This window comes from Microcebus murinus, chromosome 23 (genome assembly GCF_040939455.1).
Source record: "Microcebus murinus isolate Inina chromosome 23, M.murinus_Inina_mat1.0, whole genome shotgun sequence".
Classification (NCBI taxonomy): Eukaryota; Metazoa; Chordata; class Mammalia; order Primates; family Cheirogaleidae; genus Microcebus; species Microcebus murinus.
In genome coordinates this window covers 27,914,409-27,937,553 of record NC_134126.1, presented here as the reverse complement: position 1 = coordinate 27,937,553, position 23,145 = coordinate 27,914,409, and the positions used below count along the sequence as shown (strand labels likewise).

The 23,145-nt window shown below is 42.0% G+C and overlaps 2 protein-coding genes across 9 annotated transcripts in view; one reads left to right on the top strand and one right to left on the bottom strand.

Moving 5' to 3' along the window:
• Positions 1–456: 456 nt before the first annotated feature.
• FAM72A (family with sequence similarity 72 member A) lies at positions 457–14,579 on the bottom strand. Of its 2 annotated transcripts, XM_012760364.3 has the most exons (4): positions 13,505–14,579; positions 9,991–10,068; positions 7,364–7,488; positions 457–1,669 (listed from the first exon to the last, which is right to left on the bottom strand). In XM_012760364.3, the coding sequence occupies exons 1-4, from the start codon at positions 13,654–13,656 to the stop codon at positions 1,575–1,577; spliced, it is 450 nt and encodes a 149-aa protein (XP_012615818.1). In that variant the 5' UTR covers positions 13,657–14,579; the 3' UTR covers positions 457–1,574. The 2 variants fall into 2 exon arrangements, with proteins under 2 accessions (XP_012615818.1, XP_020139974.1); XM_020284385.2 differs by lacking the exon at positions 7,364–7,488 and having other exon boundaries at positions 547–1,669.
• A 489-nt stretch (positions 14,580–15,068) lies between these two features.
• Positions 15,069–23,145, top strand: part of SRGAP2 (SLIT-ROBO Rho GTPase activating protein 2) — a 220,182-nt gene continuing 212,105 nt past the window's right edge. For 2 of the 7 annotated variants that reach the window (XM_012760312.3, XM_012760302.3), the window contains exons 1-2: positions 15,069–15,238; positions 17,042–17,650. In XM_012760312.3, coding sequence (XP_012615766.1) covers positions 17,584–17,650 — 67 coding nt within the window. In that variant the 5' untranslated portion in view covers positions 15,069–15,238; positions 17,042–17,583. Of the gene's footprint in view, positions 15,239–16,123; positions 16,282–17,041; positions 17,651–23,145 lie in introns of those variants that run through there. The other 5 variants (XM_012760329.3, XM_075996906.1, XM_012760352.3 and 2 more) reach the window with 3 other exon arrangements.

The following is a 23,145-nucleotide window of genomic DNA, read 5'->3' as shown; positions in this document are numbered from 1 at the left end:
TTGTATGGAGTGAGTTAAATGCATAAAGCACTTAGAACAGTGTCTGGCACATAGTAAGTATTCAATAAACATTAGCCTTATATTAATAATTCTATACTTTAAGCCGGGCACGGTGGCTCACGTCTGTAATCCTAGCACTCTGGGAGACCAAGGAAGGCGGATTGCTCAAGATCAGGAGTTCGAAACCAGCCTGAGCAAGAGCGAGACCCTGTCTCTACTATAAATAGAAAGAAATTAATTGGCCAACTTAATATATATAGAAAAAATTAGCCGGGCATGGTGGCGCATGCCTGCATGCCTGTAGTCCCAGCTACTCGGGAGCCTGAGGCAGAAGGATTGCTTGAGCCCAGGAGATTGAGGTTGCTGTGAGCTGGGCTGATGCCGCGGCACTCACTCTAGCCTGAGCAACAAAGCGAGACTCTGACTCAAAAATAAATAAATAAATAAATAAAATAATTCTATACTTTATATACTATAACTATATTTTTAGATATGTGAGTATAATAAAAAATTAAAGGAAAAATGGTCATTTTTAGAACAAACTTTATTTACAAAACTTCAACTCAGTCTGCTTTAGTATCACTATTGACAAAATACCTACAACTGAGATATTAAAAGAGATACATTTATTTTAGCTTTACATAAAAACAGAATCCAACATTATCCCAGTTTCCTATTCCTGTGTGGCTCTGAATGCGGCTCTGAAAACACCAAAACAAAACAAGACAAAATAGCTCTTTATAATGTATAATGGCTTAAGCAAACCACTTTAGTTTTTTTCTATTTAAGAGTTGGGACTGAGACTACTCATCGAAAGTTTGCTATTTACAGAGAAAGCCCTAGAGAACTGGATAACTTAAAGACAGAGTTTGAGTTTATCTGGCTTTCATAATACAATATCCATAATGGCTTTAGAAGAATGTAAATAAATAACATTGATAGACAGTATAGATTGATAATTTTCTGACAAACTCATTTATCTAAGATCATGCTGAGGAATCAAGAGGATTCCTCCACATATTTTAAAGTTTTAATTTACTGTATTTGCTGATTCACAAAGTCTTGCTACATATTAAAGCAGTTATTGCCAATATAACATATGAGAACCAGTACCCATGGAAACCAAACAGCCCATTTTTTAAAATCCCTTGTTAATACTCAGTTGATACATGCCTGTTATACACGTGGTTGATATATGTGTGGGTACTAATGCCCTTTATTCAAGAATGTAAAATTAATGGTATCTGGCATCAAGTTGTAAGAAAAACTCCCCCAGATTGGGAGGTAGCTGAGTGACATGTGAAAGAATCTTTTCCTAGCTGAATTTAGGAATATACCTATACTAGGCAAAAGGGTAGGGGACAGGGAGAAGTAGAAGAAAAGAACAATTCCATTGGCTTAAATTAAACTGAGGTAATTAATTTGAGACAGCAAATAAATAAATCAGCAAATGCCCCATTTTTGTTTTCCAAAGAAAGAAATCACTGGCAAACCGTTACTATCAATTTTAAAGTTGATCCATTAATATATTTTTAAATAGAAAAGTTTGAATATTATATGTATCATAATTCCATTCATCTAATACACTCCTCTGCTGAGATATCTAACAGATCTTCATCTGTATTCTCTTCTATTTCTGGCAAGTTGCCCCAAAGTAGGACGTTTACACCTGAAAATAAAAGGTCAAAAAATTCTTTAGTGCTTGCTACTGATACAACTCAGAACATGATATATGAAACTTTATATGTTAACATTCTTCGATAACCCATCATGTTAGCAGTAAAGAGAAAAGCCATTAAAAAATGTATTGCAAATAATATTATCCATCTAGGACCTAAACAAACATTCTTTAAACCCTTTTAAGCAAGGGCTGGACTTCTAGAATCTTAGAACTCAAAAACGTCTCAGGAATCCATTTACTCAAACTCTGCCTCCAGCTACATTATGCCATAATCATTGGCATAATGATTATGATTGATAATCTTCTAATCTATTTTAATGATCTCTAAGAATGGAGATCTCACAAGATCCTTTTAGATTAAGTACCTACTTGGAGGGTGCAGGGAAAAGTCCTGAATAAGCCTCATCTCTTCAATAAGCATAGAAGTAGCTGGTGCCATTTTTCTCATTAAAAAAAGCAAAGTTTTAGAGCCAGTTATAATATGAACTGCAATACTTCATATAGGTGGGTTTCAGTCTAGAGACTGTCAAGGCAGAGTTGTAAACTAAACTTTAGGATCGGTTTTGTAGCAGTCAATATAATAAACAAAACAATAATCTAAAATCTCATTGAGAAAGAATAGCAGATTTCATACTGAAGAACACGGAACGAGTATATAGTAAATAACCAAACAGACATTAGAGGACAATGATTTGATTTATTCTGGCCATGTACTATAAATTAAAAGCACTAAATTGAAGAAAATTGACCTCTAGGATAGCCAATGAATTTCAACAAGAGCAAATCTCAAGCTGTGCATTTGTCAGTATGGACACAAAGAAGATTCCACAATTGTGGATACCCACTCCATACACACTGAGACAGCAGCCACATGGTGGAAAGGAATAAGCCAGGGTGTGGTGATTTGGTTTGAACTGGTTTCCACCACTACAAGTATGCCATGGATAGTTTTATTTTCTTTACTATGAATACATGCAACCACAGACAACATATATTATTGCTTTGTATATTTAAAATGTTTATAGAATGGTATGATACTACATGTTTTTTCCTAATTTTCTTTTCTCGCTTATTATGTTTTTGAGGTTTATCTATGTTGATGTATGTAGATTTAGCTAATTTATTTTTATTTCTTTAGAGTATTACATTGTGTGAATTTAAGAAAAATTATTAAGATACTGCAAATAGAGCCCTTCCTCTAGCTGTCCCTCTTGCATAGGTGCCCAAGGAGACATGTACAAGGAGGAGCGGTGTGACATTGTAATAGCTGAAATAGTCAACTGTCTATCTCAGCTGAAAGAGAGTTGGAATCTAATTAGGCAAAAAGTTAGCATTTATCTGATACTGGTGAGGATATACACATCTCTCATATTTTCTGTAATCTTTTTGTGTTTGAATTGCTTATAATAAAAAACACTCCTCACCCCACCAAGAATAAATGGTGTTCTGCTTCTGGTAATATGACATTGAAGAGCTGACGGGATTATAAGGAAGTGGTAGGCCAAAATCTAAGTGAAAATTAGAACCTATACTACATGGACAGATAAAGCCAATTTGCCGTTGAGGGTATTTGCCAATTTCAGGAATTGGGCTGAGATTTCCCAACGTTCCTTAGGAAAGCTCTAAGAAATCAGGCCTCTCTGTGAATGGTAGCCTAGAATACAATCCTACTGGGGGCCTTTTCAATCTAAACATTCTAGAATTTTATAACGCTTGTGTATGTATCCCTTTGATGCTGCTGAATCAGGTGATTCAAGGATAGTTCCAAGACCATTAGAAACCTTCTTTTATACCAAGCATCTAGAAAATATTGCTTTAAATTGCAATATTAGGGTTACAAAGGAAAAGTTTGGTAGTCTTGGAGTCAATACTCAGAAACATGAAGCAGCTCGGCACAATTGGTTCAAAGGAGGAAAAATAAACTACGAGATTGGATCTGACAGAAGCGGTACCTTCCTTTCTCTGTTAAGAAGGCAGGAAGGAAATCCTGTGATACATCTGTTTCTTATGGATTAGATTCAGTGCACATAGAAGACTCTGGGCTTTTATCTTTGAAAAATTGACCAATATTAAAAAGTAAATCAAAATAAAAAAATCTCCACCCTATGTTTTTATTTCTATGAAGCAGGAAAAATAGTATCAAAGCAGAGACTTCCTTTAATGAGTCCCGTGAGCAACACAAACAAAAATGGAGGTCTAAATTAGGAGCTTCTATCCTACTTAGGGGAGTTCACATAAATCCTTGTTTAAAAATAGCTTTCTTAACATGCTAGGTTCTTAAATTAAGACCCCCAAATGATGAATCATGAGCCACAGTTGAATCCCAGATGATAAAAAAAATTAAGTCTATAAAACTCTAAGCATAATTAGAGGGTTTAAAGATCCTAATAATCTAGCTTGTACTCATGATCTTTTGATGTGTGAAGGCGAATCATATTTTTTAAAAAAGGAATATATTTTAAGTTCCAAAGACGACTAAAACATACATTTAGAACCCTAAGAATGCTAGTGTCAACTTAGATTGTCAAGTTCCTTAAACTCAACTTGGTCTGTTGTGTAAATAGATATTAGACATCGAGAACATGTGTCCTATAACAAAATTGAACAGCTCTAGACAATATAAAAATATGTAAATATCTTTTAAGAATTGGTAGTATATTTTCTTACTAAAGTAATTAGTACAATCATACTTCATTTTACTGTGCTTTGCTTTATTGAGCTTTTTACAAATTGAAGGTTTGTGATACTCTGTTGAGTAAGTCTATTGGCACCATTTTTCTAACAGCATATACTCATTTCATATCTCTGTGTCACATTTGGTAATTCTCATAATATTTCAAACTTCTTCATTATTATTATACCTTTTATGGTGATCTGTGATCAGCAGTCTTCTGGCGTTATTATTATAACAGTATTGTGGTGCCATGAATTGTATCAATATAAGATGGTGAACTTAATAGATAAATATTATGTATGTTCTGATTGCTCCATTGACCAGTTGTTCCTCTCCTCAGGCTCCCTATTCCCTGAGACACAATAATGTTGAAATTATTAGGCCAATTAATATCCCTACAATGATGAAGTCACATGCCTCTCACTTTAAATCAAAAGCTAGAAATGATGAAGCTTAGTGAGGAAGGAATGTTGAAAGCCAAGATAGGCCAAAAGCTAGGCCTTTTGCATCAAACATTAGCCAAGTTGTGAATACAAAGAACAAATTCTTGAAGGAAATAAAAAATGTTACTCCAGTGAACACACAAAGAAGAAAGCAAAACAGCCTTATTGCTTACATGGAGAAAGTTTTAGTGGTCCAGATAGATGATCAAAACCAACCATGACATTCTCTTAAGCCAAAGCCTACTCCAGAGCAAGGTCCTAACTCTCTTCAATTCTATGAAGGCTAAGAAAGTCAAGGAAACTACAGAAGAAAAGTTGGAAACTAGCAGAGGTTGGTTCATGAGGTTTAAGGAAAGAAGCCATCTCTATAAAAGTGCAAATGAAGCAGCAAGTGCTGATATAGAAGCTGCAACAAGTTATTCAGAATATCTAGGTAAGAAAATTGATGAAGGTGGCTACACTAAGCAACAGATTTTTAATGCAGACAAAACAACCTTCTATTGGAAGAAGATACCATATACAACTTTCATAGCTAGAGAGAAGTCATACCTGGCTTCAAAATTCAAAGGACAAGCTGCCTTTCTTGTTAGAGGCTAATGCAGCTGGTGACTTTAAGTTAAAGCCAACATTAATTTACCATTCTGAAAATCCTAGGCTCCTTAACAATTATGCTAAATGTACTCTGCCTGTACTCTATCAATGGAACAACAGAGCCTGGATGATAGTGTCTGTTTACAACATGGTTTACTAAATATTTTAAGCCCATTGTTAAGAACTACTGCTCAGAAAAAAATATTCCTTTCAATGTATTACTGCTCTTTGACAATGTACCTGGTCACCCAAGAATTCTGGTGGAGATGTACAAGGAGACGAATGTTGTTTTCATGTCTGCTAACACAATGTCCATTCTGAAGCCCATGGATCAAGGAGTAATTTAGACTTTCAAGTTTTATTACTTAAGAAATACATTTCATAAGGCTATATCTGCCATAGACTGTAATTCCTCTGATGGATCTGTGTAAAGTAAATTGAAAAGCTTCAGGAAATGCACATTTGTGATTTGGGGGGGAGGTCAAAATATCAAGATTCATGGAGTTTGAAAGAAGTTAATTCCAACACTCATGGATGACTTTGATGGGTTCAAGACTTCAGTGGAGGAATTAACTGCAGATGTGGTAGAAACGGAGAATTAGAATTTGAATTGGAACCCAAGGATGTGTCTTAGTTGCTGCAATCTCATGATTAAACTTTAACAGATGAGGAGTTACTTCTTATGGATGTGTGAAGAAAGTGGTTTCTTGAGATGGAATCTACCCCTGGTGAAGATGCTATGAACACTGTTGAAATGAAGACAAAGGATTTAGAATATTCCATAAACTTAGTTGACAAGGCAGTGGCAGGATTTTAAAGGAATGTCTCCAATTTTTAAAGAATGTCTACTGTGGGTAAAATGCTATCAAAATAGCATTGCATACTACAGAGAAATCCTTCATGAAAGGAAGAGTCAACCTATGTGGCAAACTTCATTGTTGTCCTATTTTAAGAAATTGTTGTTGCAGACACTCCATCCTTCAGCAACTACCACCCTGTGATCGGTCAGCAGCCATCAACATAGAGGCAAGACCCTCCACCAGGAAAAGATTTTGATTTGTTGAAGACTCAGGTGATTATTAGCATTTTTTTTTAAGAGACAGGGTCTAGCCTGTACCAGGCTGGGTTATAGTGGCATGATCATAGGTCACTGGCCTCAAGTGAAATGATCCACCCCACCTTAACCTCCTAAGTAGCTGGGATTATGTGGATGAGTCACCATGCCTGGCTGTTTGCATTTTTTAGCAATAAAGTATTTTAAATTAAGGTATATACATTGTTACAATGATATTGCACACTTAATAGACTACAGTATAATGTAAACATATCTATTATACACACTGAGAAACCAAAAAATCTTATGACCAAAATATCTTATGATATTTGCTTTATTGCAATGGTCTGGAACTGAATTTATAATATCTCCAAGGTATGCCTGTACAACATATTGGTACCAAGTATTTCCCTCAACTAAGATTCTACATAACTTATTAATATAGATGCCAAAATGTTTGTTTTTATCCTGAAGCATCACCACATATAGAGGTTACCTATTTCTCCTCCCCTCAACCCTACTACCCTGCCTAGCCCTCCCTTCCTTTCTTACATGTGCATGTGTGCACATACACACACATTTGACTATCGAATCTAAAAATCTTCAAAAATTCTCTGGAGTCAGAATATGTATTAATACAGCAATTTAAATATTAATTTTAAGCAATTAAGATATTAATTTTAAAAGACCAAGAAATCTAGTTAGTTTGAGGCCCTAAAATACAATGATGAATATAGAAATGACAATGAACTTTGCCTAATAACTTTCATGTGATTGGGGAAAAAAGGATTGGAGTTTCACTGTAGCTGATACAACCCAGCTAAGAAGGTCTAAAGGAATCCTGAAATTATCTACTGGGAGTTTCACTCAGGTATTTATAGAGAAATGTTAAAGGAATGTCTAAATCTATTGCTTCTTACCAGTAGAGTCTAGTCTGTTAATATCATAAACGGCCTGGCTGTGAAACATCCAGAAGTGTCCATTGTTGCAGGAAAGAAGGCAGGAAGTACATGGAACAATCACATGATAACCTACGATGTTCCCACTAAAAAAGAAAGTAAATGCTGTTATATACCATGTAATACTGAGCCAGATAAGCATTTTTACGTGCTAATATAAATACACAGACCATATAATTTAGATCTCATTTCCTCCAAACAACCTCCATTCCTGGGATCTTTGGGATGGGAGCTATTCTGATAATGGTTGTAGTTATACCATTAAGTGGGAAAATGGTCTTTAAGTGAAATAATACTAACATATTCTTGCATTTCTTTATAGTATCGTTTTATGCATTCTCCCTTTAGAAGCTAGCTTCTGGATGCCATCAGGTTGTGATTTGTTCCATTAAGTACCCAAATTGATGTGCAGTACAGACAAAATAAATTAAATAAACTCAGATCAGTGGGTAAAGGTTTTTGCTATTTCAGAACTGTGGCAAGTTGGGTTCTTACATGTTCTAGTTCCATCCCAGCACCTAAAAACTGTTTCAACAGATGGAGGAGTAGGAAGACAGCATGAGTCCCTGTAAACCAAACACAAGCTGGCTGCTCTAATTTTAGTTTCAGTGTTTTTGAAGGAATTCAGAAATAAAGAATATCTACAGCCTCTAGAGAAAGTTGCAAAAGGTTTTACTGTCTTCAGTATTATCTAGCTAATTATAAGTACCTTACTCTTTCACAATTTTCTTTTTTTATTAGCTAGTTACATATTAAATAGAGTGAACCTACAGGGAATGTTTTAGTACTTTTTTTAAAAAAAATGCAACATGAACTGTTTATACCTTGAGTTATAAACATTCTTATTATAGCCTCATTTCACCCTGTGAGATGTGGGAGTCAGTCACTTTTATGAGACCCTATAAAGATTACTATAAAAGGTACCAGCCCACCTAAAATATGTCTTCTAATCATAACCTGCTTGAAAGGCAAACAAATGAAAATAAAAGTTGTTCTTGGACTAGGACTGACAGTTATTTATAAGACTACATTGCAAGAGTAAATTCTATGGCATTAATTATCCCCTATATTCATTCATTCATCCATTCGTTTACTCACTCAATGTTTACTGAACATCTACTATATGCCAGGCATTGTTCTAGGTGCTAGGAATATAGCAGTGGACAAAGCCAAGTCCTTGTTCTCATGGAGTGAACATTCTAGCGGGGCTACATCAGATCATTTTGCTACCTTGTTAAAACCCCTTCAATGGCTTCCAACTGACCAAAAATGAAAATAAAAAACCCTTTCATACCAAAAATAGAATGTGAAATTTACATTAGTAATTTATGTTGGTTGCATGTTGAATTGAGAATATTTTGGACATACTGGGTTAAATAAAATATATGATTAAACTTAATTTTGCCTATTTTGTTTTAATTTTAAAATGTTGTTACTAGAACAATTTAAATTACATATATGGCTTGCACATTTCTATTGGACAACACTGCTCTAGGTTATCTGGGTTCATATGTAAACTATTCATACTATTTTCCCTCCATGTTCACATTTCAAGCACGGTAGCCATCAGTCTTTTGTTCCTTGAACATGTTAAGCTTCTTGCCATCAATTCTTTGCATTTGCTATTTCCTCTTACTCTTTATAAGAAGGCTTTCCTGACCATGACAACTAAAATAGCTCTCACCTACTTTCTCAACTTCTATAATCCTTTATCATTTATTATTATTATTATTTCCTCAGAAGTACTTTCTACCATATTAAATATCCTATTTATTTAAATATCTTATTGATTGATCATCTTAGAATATAATGTCCAAAGGCTAGTGACTTTATCTTGTTTGTTGCTGTGTTTCCAGTCCCTATAATATTGACTAGCATATCGTAGGTTCTCAATATAAATATAGCTTTAATGAATAAATGAATGAATGAAATCAACTAGTCATTATTAGCACATAAGAAGAGTTTGCTAAGTTAAATGATTAGGATTACAATTTATAATTCAAACCCCATTTGAATGAGAAAATCTCAACTTTTTTCTCCCTAAAATGGGAATAATAACACACGTTCATCTACCTCTCAAAAGGTTATAGTAATGGCTGTCATCTGTGTTGTAATTTAGTTTATTAAGCCTTTTAACATTCATAATTCATTTGATATTTACAACTTTATAAGGTAAATAAAAAAGACAATTTCTATTTTATTGAGATATTATATTAATAAGATAGAAGTTAAATAAAGAAACAGTGGTTCAGAGGTTTAGAGGTTTAAGGACTTTACTCAAGACCACATAGAAAGTAAGGTAGAGGTACTACTGTAAATCAAAGTATTCTCCCCAAACTATATGGCCTTGTTCTGAAAATTAAAGCAGATACTTGTGAATGCACTTTGAAAATTGTAAAATCATATACAAATGTGAAGTATTACAAGATCCTTTTAAAAAGTAGCTCTAAGTAACAAATGATTTTTTCAATGGCTCATTGCATGGGTTATATCAGTTCTCCCTGCAGCCCATTGAACCTATCTCTGTGCTTTGATGTCAACATCCATCTTCTAAACCCAAGGCTATCTAGAATATTACTACAAATTACCACTTTAAACATGCGATGTCCTTCAGTTTACATTTGCAGATTTTGGTGAAATAGCATCTTCCAATGAAGTCCACTGCACTGGAGAGAGAAAAGTATAAAGGCAGTTAAATATGCTTCTAAAAAAATTTAACTGTGGCCAAAAAATAAGATAAAATTTACCAACTTACTCATTTTTAAGTGTACAGTTCAGAAGTGTTAAATATAATCACATTGTTGTGCAATGAATTTCCATGCCTTTTTCATTTTGTAAAATTGAAGCTCTATACTTATTAAACAACAACTCCCCATTTCCCCTCCTCTCAGCCCCAAGCCACTACCATTCTACTTTCTTTTTCAGTGAATTTGACTAATTTAGATACTTCATAAAAGTGGAATACAGTATTTGTCTTTTGATGACTGGCTTATTTCACTTAGCATAAAGTCCTCAAGGTTCATCCATGTTGTAGCATGTGACAGGATTTCCTTGCTTTATAAGGCTATTATATGTATATACCATACTTTGCTTATCCATTCATCTGTGGAGTTAATGGACATTTGGATTGCTTCCACTTCTGGGCCATTGTGATTAATGCTGTTAAAACATGCATATGCAAATATCTCTTCAAGTTTCTGCTTTGCATTCTTTTGTATAAATACCTAGAAATGGAACTGCTGGATCATATGGTAATTCTATATTTAATTTTTTGGGGAATTACCATACAGTTTTCCATAGTGACTATACCATTTTACATTCCTGCAGTGTGAAAGGGTTCTAATTTCTCCACATCCTCATCATCAAATGTACTTTTTTTATAGTGTTTTTTTTTTTTTTTTTTGAGACAGAGTCTCACTTGGTTGCCCAGGCTAGAGTGAGTGCCATGGCATCAGCCTAGCTCACAGCAACCTCAAACTCCTGGGCTCAAGCAATCCTTCTGCCTCAGCCTCCCGAGTAGTTGGGACTACAAGCATGCGCCACTATGCCCAGCTAATTTTTTCTATATATATTTTTAGTTGATCAATTAATTTCTTTCTATTTTTAGTAGAGACGAGGTCCTGCTCAGGCTGGTTTTGAACTCCTGACCTACAGCAATCCGCCCGCCTCGGCCTCCCAGAGTGCTAGGATTACAGGCGTGAGGCACCACGCTGGACCTAAACTTTTAATGTACTTTTAAATGTGATTTAGCACAACTTTTGTAAATCCAAAGAGCTGAAAGAGACTAATGTAGAACTACAGTATATATTGTAAGAGTCAGTTAATATTTGTGAGCTCACCACAAACATCTGAGAAAACTTCTATTAAAAAAAAAGAAACCTACTGTTCATTGATTCACACTTTAGCACTGTGGTCCCAAACCCCAGAGCAGGTCAGGGATCAGTCTTGCCGGAGCTCCGCCCATACTCCCTCATCCCCTTTCTCCCCTCCCTGCCCCCTCTAAACATTGTCTTCCATGAAACTGGTCCCTGGTGCCAAAAAGATTGGGGACCGCTGCAGTTTAGCACATTAATCCATCGCTTTCATAACCTCTACAAGGAATAGACAATAGGAAAAACCTGATTCTACTCTAGACTGTCATCTAACCTATAATATTAATAGTTTACCTGAGTCTTCCTTATGACTACCTTATTACTTACCACAGCTATTGCAAAGATGAATGAGTTAATGTTTTAAATTTGTGTGTGTATGTGCCACTAAAAAGAATTGGCTGGGTATGGTGGCTTATACCTGTAACCCCAGTACTTTGTGTGAGGGGTAGGGATGGCTTGAGGCCAGGAGTTTGAGACCAGCCTGGGCAACATAACAAGATTCTGTCACTACAAAGAAAATTTTAACAATCAGCTGGGTGTGACAATGTGGGCCTGTAGTCCCAGCTACTTGGGAGGCTGAGGTGGGAGGATTGCTTAAGCCCAGGAGTTTGAGGTTAAGTGAATGATGATCAGCCCACTGCACTTCAGTCCTGGCAACAGAGGGAGACCCTGTATCTTAAAAAAAGAAAGAAAAGAAAAAAAGGGGAAAAAAAGCACTAAAAAAAGTGCAATAAATCATAGAATCTTTGCAGCAGTAAGTTCTATGATTTATTTTCTAGTGTTTTCCTTTTTTGCAACACACATGCACACACTCACAAACTTATAATATCAACCCATTTATATTTGCAATACATGAGAACCTTTGGCTTTGCTGATAGGCATGACTACACTTAGACCAATTTGGAAAAGATTTAAAGGGAGGAAGAGTCCAGAGCTTTACCTGGATATATTTTAAAACTTTTAAAGTTTCTCTGATTATGATGAAATTCTTTTTAAAAAAATTTTTTTGGTGACAGAGTCTTGCTCTGTTGCCCCAGTTACAGTGCAGTGGTACAAACATAGCTCACTGCATCCTCAAACTCCTCAAGCAACTCTCCTGCCTCAGCCTCCCAAGTTGCTGGAATTACAGGTGTGGGCCACCACACCTAGCTAATTAAAAAAAATTTTTTTTGTGTGGAGACGGGGGTCTTGCTATGTTGCTCAGGCTAGCCTCAAGAGATCCTCCCACCTTGGCCTCCCAAAGTGCTGAGATTACAGGCGTGAGCCACTGTGCCCAGACATGGAATTTATTTTAAATAAATTATGGTTTTTAGCCTGCTCCCTCTGGCTCTGTGTCCAAAGACTTAAAGAATAGCTATCCACTTATATTTTGGATAGTTTCTTTCATTCTAATAATAAGATTTCAATAAAGAAATAAATCTTGGAAATCATGTAGGGCACATATACATTGACTATAGAGAGATAAAATACCTTTTAGAGATAGAAAAAAGTGTAGAGTAAAATAAAATGGCTATTATACCAAATAGGTAGCAAATTCTTAAAGACTCTACACCCGAAAGTGGGTGGTGACTGAAAATAGATTTTAAAAGGGTTCAATTATGCAAACAAACGTGTAATACCCCAAACAGGCTTTATAGGAGATACAGATTATTTTAAGGCTAAATCTATTTTTCGTCCTGTAAAAATAAATGTATTTCTCCCAGAGAGGAACAGAAAGATTTGAGGAGAGAATACTGAATTTGATGGATAATGGATTTGACTCAGCATGCCAATTGCAAATAATGTTAGAAAACTATGTTGGTTTTTTTTTTTTGTGTGTGTGTGTGTAAAACTTTACGGATAAAAACGAAAAACTTAAACGACCTCTCCTCTCCAACAGTACAGAAAAATCTTTCCTGAATTTACCAAGAATCCCAGTCATGGACTTGATTTAGTAAAATAGGATGGTCGGGCAGGGCACCCAGCCAGGGCTCAAACCTAAGGGATGTGTGGTCACGTGACCATAAGTGACCTAGAAGCATTGCATCAGGACTGACCACTGTAGCTAAACCACAGACTTTGGTCCAGACAGTCTGCTTACTTAGATATATTCCAAGGGGATCATCAGACTGTTGGGAGTGGCTGGAACACCAAAATGATAATAACCTTGTTGTTGACTCCCAGAGATCCAAGCTATACACTTTTCCCATTTAGTTAAAGGCTACTGTTGCCCGCCTCCAGCGTGACTTACTTGGTAGGAGGGATGTCTGTAGAGAAAAGGTCTATTTCAGTATCAGCCAGCAAAACAGCCTTCATTCCCCTAGAGCTGAGCACTTGTTTACAGAATTTGCAACACAGGATGGACACGCACCGGTCCTTGAAACTACAACTGTTGGCAGACATGGCGTCCCAGGAAGGATGAAGCGTGGGGTTTTGAAAAAGGAACCAAGAGCGATAGTCCTTCTACTTTGATTTCTCCAGGCTAAAAACCAAGTTAGGAGGCTTCAAGCTTTGCTAAGCCCTAAAATTGGGAAGGAAAAGAGTTCTTTCCTTTTTTTCCCCCGTGGAAGGGTAAAAGTAATATTTATTGAGTAGCAACAGGGGAGAGCAGCAAACTTGGTTTCCCTTTTAACGTTTCAGAGAAGGGAGTGGAGTTTGATGGGGACTTCTCAACAGTTTTGCCTTTTTGCTGTCTAAAAGGATCCCCTCCTCTTTAGCCCCCGTCCCTAGAGCAATTCCCTCAGCCTTCTCCCGTTGTCTTTTATTGGAAACTTCTCCTAGGACGTCCCTCTCCCGGCATTAAGCCCCTCCTTCAATTCCACTCCCGGATCCGCGGACTAGGCGTCCCCACCCACGCCCCCTCTTCCCCAGATTCAGGAACTCCCTCAGCTTTTCCACCGGAACGACCCCTGGCTGTCCTCAGTCTCCCCGCTCTCTCCCGCGACCTTCCTCCGCTCTGCTGGTCCGCGGGCCCCTCTCGGGGCGGCCCCCGGCCCTCAGCCTGCTCGCGCTCGCGCCGTTTCTCTCGCGTCCTCCCTCCCCTCAGCTCTCCCTCGGGCCCCGCGCTGTCCCCTCAGGTCTCTCCCGCAGCGGCCGCTCCCGAGCGCGCGGTGGTGTTGGTGGGGAGGGGCGGAGGTCGCTTTGGGGGCTCAGTCGGCGCTGGGGTCTGTCACCAAACACGTCGTTTTTTGCGCCCTCTTCCGCTTTCTCTGCCTTTCAACCGGCTGTCAGTTTGAATTGCCAGCGCCGCGCACGGATTGGGAGAACTAGAGTTCGCCCGAGTCCCGCATTGGAAGGCCCCGGGGCCTTCCCCTGACGAGAGTTTAGTGCGTGGAGACCTCACGCCCCGCCCCAGTAACGGTGCCGAGATCAGCTCGGCTTTCTGGTTGGCCGAGCTTGGCTCCGCCTCCGATTTCATTGGCCGGCTTCGGGAGGTTTCGGCAAACCCTCTTCCCGCCCTGGTGAAAGTGGCAAGACGCGCCCCTCGCGCTTCTTATTGGAAGACGTCCTACAGTCTCCGCCAGCCTCTACTCTCTATTGGCTAAAATTCCCCGCAACACCCCCCTTCTCTCTACCTCGGTCCAATTGGTCGTGCCTTAGCACAGGCGTTTGTGTTTGGTTGTCGGTTCCATCTTAATCCCGCCCATCAGTTCTATTTTAGGGATCGACAGCCAGGGGAGGAGCTTAACCTGTGACCACGCCTGGACAGTGCTAGTCACACCTCCGAGTTTTGCCAGCTCCTCCCCCTCATTCCTGGCCTCTCGGGATCAGCTATTTCTATTGGCTATAGGCCCCATCGGTCGATAGAAAACGGGCGGTGATTGGCAAGGGGGTGGGTTTTGCTTCCCGGCGGGGTCCTGCGGAGTTGGCCGAGGCTCCTCAGGGACAGGGGGACCGATCTGCGTAGAAGCGGGTGGCGGGGAAGAGAGGGAGGAGATCCGGGGAATCGGAGTCGGGGGCCTGGGACCCGTCGCGTCAGAGCCAGGTAAAGGCTCCTTCCTTCTCTCCTTTCTTCTTCCCGGCCGCCGGGCTGGAGCCCTGACTGAACAAACCCGGGCTGGGGCGGGAAGGAGAGGGCGCGGATGCTGCTCGCGGCATCGCCTTAGCGGTGCCGCCCGGAATCCCTCAGATCGCCCCCCGTCCCTCAGATCGCCCCCCTTCCCGACCCTCTCCAAATCTCCCAGTACAGCCCATAATACTTCTCAGGACCGCGCGTCTCTCCGCCCATCACCGCACAGCCTGGGACTCTGCCCGGGCTCACAGACCGCCTCACAGACCGCCGCAGCGCAGCCCGCACCCAGCCCCTGCCCAGCTCCCCTGCACTCGGCCGCTGCGGTCCACCTTGGGGCGGCCGTCGTCGGCGTCGCGCGTAACCCTCGGCTGGCCTCTTCCCAAGCCCTGGCAGTCAGCCCGGGGTCACAGCCTGGGACCCGGAGGATGGGTGTTCCTCACAGCTTCCGGGGCTCTTCCCCTGTCCCACCCCCCGGCCCGCCCCAGTGGGCTTCTCTTCACCCACTCCCATTCCCAGACCAGCGCTTTGCTCCCCAAAGTTGCTAACATCCTCGCGCGTCACGTAACGTCTTGGCCCACGACAGTCTCCCAGCTCCCCCTCACCCGCGAGGCAGCCCTCTCCCGCCTGCCCAGCGTGTGCGGCTCCTGTTGTCCCCGGGCGCCCGTCCAGCCTCAGGACCCCACCTCACGCCCGCCTCCCCGCTTCCTGCCCGCCTGAACCACGCCGCCTCTGCTCCCTCTCTTCCTCCCTCCGTGTGGCCCTTCCTCCAGCTGAGGGAAGTGGGAGACACTAGCAAGAGTCTCCTCCTCCCGGTGGCCAGAGGGGCAGGGGCCATCACGGAGAGAGGGTCGCCGCTGCGGCACGCGGGGGAATTTGACGCGGGCTCGGCGCTCCCGCCTGCTTCCCTCCCGCCTCCCGGGCCTTGGCCAGGGCAGGATCTGCTCCCGCACCTCCTGATGCGAGGAGTCGAGACTGCGACCCTCACTGACCTCCCCTCACCCCCAGCCTAGGATTGGGTGCGGTATCCGGGTTCCCTGGGCTTGGGTGACAAAAAAATATTGGGGGTGACATTTAGAGTCACTCTTGTCCCTGGCTTGGGGGAGGCGACGGCTGCCTTCCGCCCCCCGCCCCTTGTTTTCCCGGCTCCGACCCTATCCTCTAACCCGTTTCCTGCTTCTGCCGACCACATTGTTTTCCTGGATGCGTCCCTTGCCGAGCAGGCTTTTTCCTGCAGATCCCCCCCACCCGCCCCAACATTTAGCTGCCAAGAGAAGCTAGTAACCCAAAACAAAACAACTGGGAGGAGGGGCGGGAGGGGAAGAAAAGTTGTGCCCGGGTGGCTTGTCCCTCCCTGGCTTTGATCTTCTTTGATGTCCAGGGAGGTGCCCCAGCCGGGGGTCAGGGGCCACGTCGGGGGCAGGGCCCCGAGGGCCCCCACGGGCTGGCCGCTGCCCAGAGCTGGCGGGGCTGGCGGGGCTCGGGAGGCCGCCGAGGTGCCGCAGTCCCCGCCCGGAGCTCCGCGTTCCCGCCGCAGTCCCCGCCCGGAGCCCGCGCGGGCGGCTGCTCCAAAGTGTTTTCTTTCAGCCTTAAAACAAAATCCAGAGGGAGCTTCCTTCCTCTCCACCTCGTAGCGCCTGGCTCTGCGGGCCGGGCGGCGTTTGGCCGAGATGAATGGGCCCAGGCCGGGCTGGGAAAGACGTCCCCTACCCCACCCCCGCTGCGATTGGGATCTGCGCTCTGGCTGATCACCCCCTCCCCCTTTTCCTGCATTTACAGGCAAGTGAACCGGAGCAAACGACTTCCGATCCAGTCTGCGTTGCTGCGGCTCCCGTTTGGGATTTGATTTGCAGCATCTTGGAGCCTCTACGACAAAAAACCGCGAAGCACGCCCAGCCCTCCCCCGGCACCCCGATACGCACCCACTCCCTCCCGGGGACACAGCTGGGCGCGTCCACACCCCCGCACCCCCACATCATGTTGTGCGGAAGGACTTCCACTCCCCGCCTGTGTCGTTGATGTCAGACCCCAGGCCAGCCTCCGGGCGCTGCAGTTCTCCCGGCTAATGCTGAGGCTGCGGCTCCGGTTCTAGCACAGGAACCAGCCACTGCCGCACCCGGCCCCAGCGCCCACCGTCTGCATGTGCCCGCCGTAGCCGCCTGCCCATCCCGCTGCCCGCGCTCCACGGAGCGCTGGAGACCACCGCGGGGGGCCCCTTGTGCCCTCGGGAGAAGCGGTCTTGGAGGTATTGATTTTGGTGGTTGGATTTTTCCCGTGGATCTATCAATTTACAATTCGAATTTGGAAGAAAGAAGGAAAACATGACGTCTCCAGCCAAATTCAAAAAGGATAAGGAGATCATAGCAGAGTACGATACTCAGGTCAAAGGTAAGGGCTTTGAAAAATAGCATACTGCAAGTGCTCTGTGGACTGGTGGGGCATGTATTTCCACCCTGATTTGCAGGCTGTTCATTTCTTTGGGCGGAGCAGGTGGGGGTAGACTGAGCTACCCCAAAGGTGGTTTCATAGGTGGGTCTGAACCTTCGGAGGATGGGCAGTGCCAGGAGCTACGGGCGCTGGAAAAGAATTTTCAGTATGGGCTTTAAGAATGTCTCTGTAGGGCTGACCATTATTTTGGCAGCCCTTTCCCCAAGGTGGACAGGGTGGGGGGAGGGGCAAGAGGTTCTTGGAGAGAGAAAGGCACAATTTGCCTCTGGGTGTCTGGGTCAGGTTTCCTTGAAGGACAACTGAAATCTGACAGGTGTTTGGACATTTATTTCAGAGATTGAAGACGAGTCTAGAGAGAGAAAGGCAACCTTGAGAAGGTGTACCATTTGGAGAGCTCTGAGAGAGGCAGGGTTTTTTTTCTGATACACTATATTAAAACATGACATTTCGTATGGCATTGGACACTGAAAGTCTATAGCCACCTTGGGCGCACCTTGTGCTTGCCTGATCCCTGGTCAGCCTGCTTACCATCAGAGATCAGAGAACAGAAAGAATAAGGCCACCCACACCCTGTCTCCGCCCTCACCTAAATCTGAATAGAGTTGGGATATTAGGGTTTCTGGGTGGTGCTGATTCTGGAAAATGAGAAGACATAATTGTTTAACCCTTCTGTGCTGTCGCCCTCTGCTCCAGAATGCATGCTTTTAAAGCCCTATTTCCCTCTGCAACAATGTGAAGGGTAAAGCAAATGTGGACTGGAGAAACCAAGTGACCTGTCTTCTCATCTAGTCAACTGCATGACTTGGCTTATGAATTAGAACTTGTACTCAGATAGCCTTTTCTTAACCAGCAATTCCCCTAGGAAGGGTTCCTGCCTGTTAAAGAGCCCCAGCATGTGTTTGTGCAGGGCACTGTCCCTTCTTGGTCAGTCACTGGTAAGAACCATGTGGCTCCAGCCCATTGAGACCTTAGCTGGGGAGTGAGAGAGGTGGGTGGCCTTGAATGTTACACCACATGGTTGGAGCTCTGGGTTTTCCTTTGTTTCAGAGTACAGAGGGAGGGGCCCCTCCTTCTTTCCCTGCACCAGAGCAAGGAGACCTTTTCCTATCATAGAGGACTTGGGAAGGGCCATGTCTTCTCTCTAATGATTGCCTGGGGTGGGGACAGGGGTAGAGTTTGAAATGGCAGCTTCCCTTATCTCTTGGAAGGTTGGAAGGTAGTTTAAGAGTTTCCATTGTGCTACAGAATATTTTTTATGTCATCAGTTTGGTCAATGCTGGAGGTGCCCTAAGGGACCTTCTATCCACTTGGCTGCAAATATTGGTAGGTTTATTACAGAGATGGGGGAGTTGACTGATTGATAGCTTTAGTTGAACTGGGATTGAGAGAGGTGTGGTTGTGAGTTATAATTGAGGTCTTGGCTTCTTGTCAGTGTTTATAATCCCGGCCTGTTTTTGTAAACAATAGGCCACTGGCCTCTGTGTCCTGTCCAGATGCACTGCATTCTGCTCCTGGAATCCCCCCTGCAGTTTTAACCAGATATGTCATTCTTTTTTTTTTTTACACATGCTATTCTTAAACTGTTGCCATAGGGAGTGTTAATAACTTTGATTTTCCCAGATTCCTCTCTAGAAGTATGCCATTTGACTAAGGTGCAAAGTGATTTTACATGTTTATTTTTTGGAAGGTTCAGGACTGCTAGGTGTTAATTACTGTATCTGCCAGTTTCTTTTTGGTAAAGGATTTCTCACAAGTCTCTCAAAATTAAACACTTTGTGTATTTACAAACATCGTTCGTTGAGATGATGTAATGCATTTGGCTATTTGGGTTTTCTTTTCAACCTTGTCACAAGCAGCAGACTGTTTTACTTTGCTCTGATATTTTTCCATTGACACCATTAAGAATCATAGAATTTTATAGGTGGATGAGCATGATGTCTTATTCAGTGAAGGTGCCCGATTAATGCTCACGGAACTGATTTGAATAGTTTAGTCCCTCATTTTACAGCTGAGGAGAGTACAGAGAATTGAAGAGGCTTGTCCAAGGTCACACAGCTAGGTGGTGGCAGATCTGAAACTGGAAGCAGGTTTACCGACTCCAATTTCCCATTCTGTATCTTTACTATGAAACATCTGATGAGGGTGGGGAAAAAAATGTAAAAAATTCTTCGGGACCCCAAATCTGTCAATGAATAATTGTAGTAATGATGATAAGAATAGACTACATTTTGCATGCTCATTGTGTTCTAGCCTGTCCCAAGTGCTTTATATGAATGGTCTGGTTCAATCCTCACATCAACCTAGGTAGTGGGTATTATTGTCAATTTCCTTTCACCACATGAGGAAACTGAGGCTTAGAGAGGAGAAGCCCTTCCAAGGTCACATAGCCAAACCATGGCAGCTTGACTTCATTCTTTTATTCATTAACTATTTATTGAGTGCCTCCTGTTCTGGGGGCTAGCAATACAGCAGTGAAGAAGAAAAAGCCCTCACCCACATGGAGCTTACATTCTAGAACCTCGCTCTCTATGGAAGAGCACAGGATTTGGAGACCAAAGACCTGTGTTCTGGGCTTGCTCTGTCCCCTCCTAAGTAGAAGCCTTGGGTCATAATTATTATGACTTTCAGGTGTTTATGTGTTATATGGGACTTATGGTACTGCCAGCCTTACTTCACTTATAGATGCCAAGATGAAAAAGAGAATTGCTGTAACATCCAAGCAGTTTGGTTTGGTGGTTAAGAGCATGGTTTTTAAGAGTCAAAGGGATTCAGGTTTCACTCTTGGTTCTATCACTTGCTTGCGTTGTGGCTCTGGCAAGTTATGTGACTTGTTCGAGCCTCAGTTTCCCTATTTGGAAATAATATGCATTTCCTAAAGTAGTTATGAGGAGTCAATGAGATAGTATATATAAATCTTTTAGAACAGTGTCTGGTACTTGTAAGTGCTCAATAATGGTATAGTCTACTCTGTTAGTGAGTTTTCCTTTTTGCTCAGTTGGCCTTACTGTTGCGGCTACATTGCATATTCACTCCTAAATTGCCAGCTATTAAATGATAGGAAACAAGTCAAAGAATGAAATTTGAGTTCTACTAGAAGTTCATCCATTAGTAACAATAGGTATCTCTGGTCAGTCATTTAAACTGCCTGAATATCAGTTTCCTTTTCAGTAGAATGAACAGGTGAACTGTCTAATTGTAGCTCTGTATGTCTCTGACCAGAGTTCTGGGTCCTGTATGTCAATCAGAATAGTTTGAATTAAGTGGACTCTATATGGGACCCTCATCTAATGGGACCTTTTATGGGACCCTCTTTATCTCTTGATTTTTACCTCCCCTTAAACTGCCTGCCTGCATGTGCCCTGAAGGATTTCTGAGGCTACAACCCCAACCCTACCCCAATGTGGTTTTATGAAGGGCATGCCTCCTTAGTCAGCCTGCCTTGTAGTGCCTTATTAAAAACCATCATTGTTTCTGGTTTGTGGGTGTTCAGATTCCTTTGAAAGTTCGTGTCTATCGATGTCTGACTCGAAAGCAATAATGTACTTAGTCTTTTTACATAGCTCTTTCCAAAGAGCATTTACAAAGTGCTTTCATATACAGTTGTCCCTTGGTATCCAGGGAGCATTGGTTCCAAGACTCCCCACCCCCAACGAGGATACCAACATCTGAGGATACTTGTCCCTTATATAAAATGGCCTAGTATTTGCATATAACCTATGTACACACATCCCCCCATATGGTTTAAATCATCTCTAGATTACTTATAATACCTAATACAATGTAAATGCTATGTAAATAGTTGTTATACTGTATTGTTTTTTAATTTGTATTATTTTTTATTATTGTATTGTTATTTGTATTTTTCCCCCAAAATATTTTCTATCTGTAGTTGGTTGAATCTGAGGACATGGAATTCACAGATATGGAGGGCCAGCTGCACATTAATTTCTGGAAATTCTTTACAACCCTGGTCAGATTCATGGTCATAACCTAGGCCTTCAGCCGCTAGCCTGTTAGCTTTGTGCTGGGATTGGAGCAGCAAAAGGTGGTAAGGTGCAGGGCATGGTTACCACAGCTGTTAGTCTGGGTGGTATTTGGGTGAATTCACATCACTGCATATATTCCCAGATATTGTCATTTCCTTATTTAAGGCCCCTTTCTTTTATGCTCTCCATACCTTGAGTTTTTAGTCTCCCAGAAAGCTTGAGATTGACAGCTAATACAAATATTCTAGGAGGAATGGTCTGAAACAGAGTGGCACTGTATGCGGAGCAGTCAAATTTTCTTTCTTGAGAACATTAGGGGTCTTGTCTTTTTTTTTTTTTTCCTTCTTTTTTTAAATGTCTTAGGAGAACAGTGTGTGTATACCACAGAGCTGAGAAGTGAAATTTTGTAATTTCCATCTGGAGCATTTTGATAGAAAAAGTGCAGGCCTTCGCCTGGAACAGTTTAACCCGTTCAGAGCCCTTTGAGAGCGGGAGATGAAATATAAAGCTCTAGTTATATTGTGTGTGCACACACACTTGGGAATGCCGATTGCTGGTATTTAAACAAGCGTTTTCCCTTGGGAGGTCTGAGCAATTCTTTACTCATGCCAACAAAGGTCTTCTCCAAGGCTTCTTTCCTCCCCACCCCCATTCCCCAAGGGAGCATTAAATATAATCAGTTTGTGAAAAGCTGCAGTAAAACATCTAGTTGGAATCCCCAAGCAGATGCTATCATTTTCCTGTGAGATGATTGAGGGCTTCTCTTCCCTTGCTCAGGGAAAAAAAGAAAGAAAAATAGTGACTGCAGTAAGGTGAACTCCCGGAAGAAAACGAAGCTCTTGGAAAAATTCAAGTACCATACTCTGCATCTCAGAACTGACAGACCCTGGAGGAAGGTGGTGGGCAAGGAGCCAGGGGATGCCTTGTGCTGTGCAACGTAGTAATGGTTGGAAATGCGTTTTCAGGAGGGGTCCTTAGCTTTTCCAATTTCAGCATTCTTTTGGGGATTGGGAACAGAAATTTCCTTTGGTAGTTGGCCTATTTGGTAGTTATGGCCACATCCACATGCATCACGCAGGTTGAAAGCCTAGATAAGCTCTGATCATTTCTCTACTATGAAGTTTACAGAGTCTGAGCTGACCCTGATATGTAGTAACACACTCCCCCCCATGCCCCCCCCCCTTTAAAATCAGCAGGTGCCCAAACCCAGACTCCTGCTAGTCATTCCAGATCAACTGGGGCTACACAGTGGCACCTGTAGAGTTCTCATTCCAGAATAGGGAACTTCATTGTGGGAATTGTGCTTACCTTATATCCTTGACCTCTGACATTAGGAAAATGTCATGCTGCAGGGAAAAACCAGTTGATCTGTAGATTTTTACTAGTAATAAAATTCAAGTGAACGGTTTTAACCTGATGTCAGCTCCAGAATTCACCTTTTGGGGAATT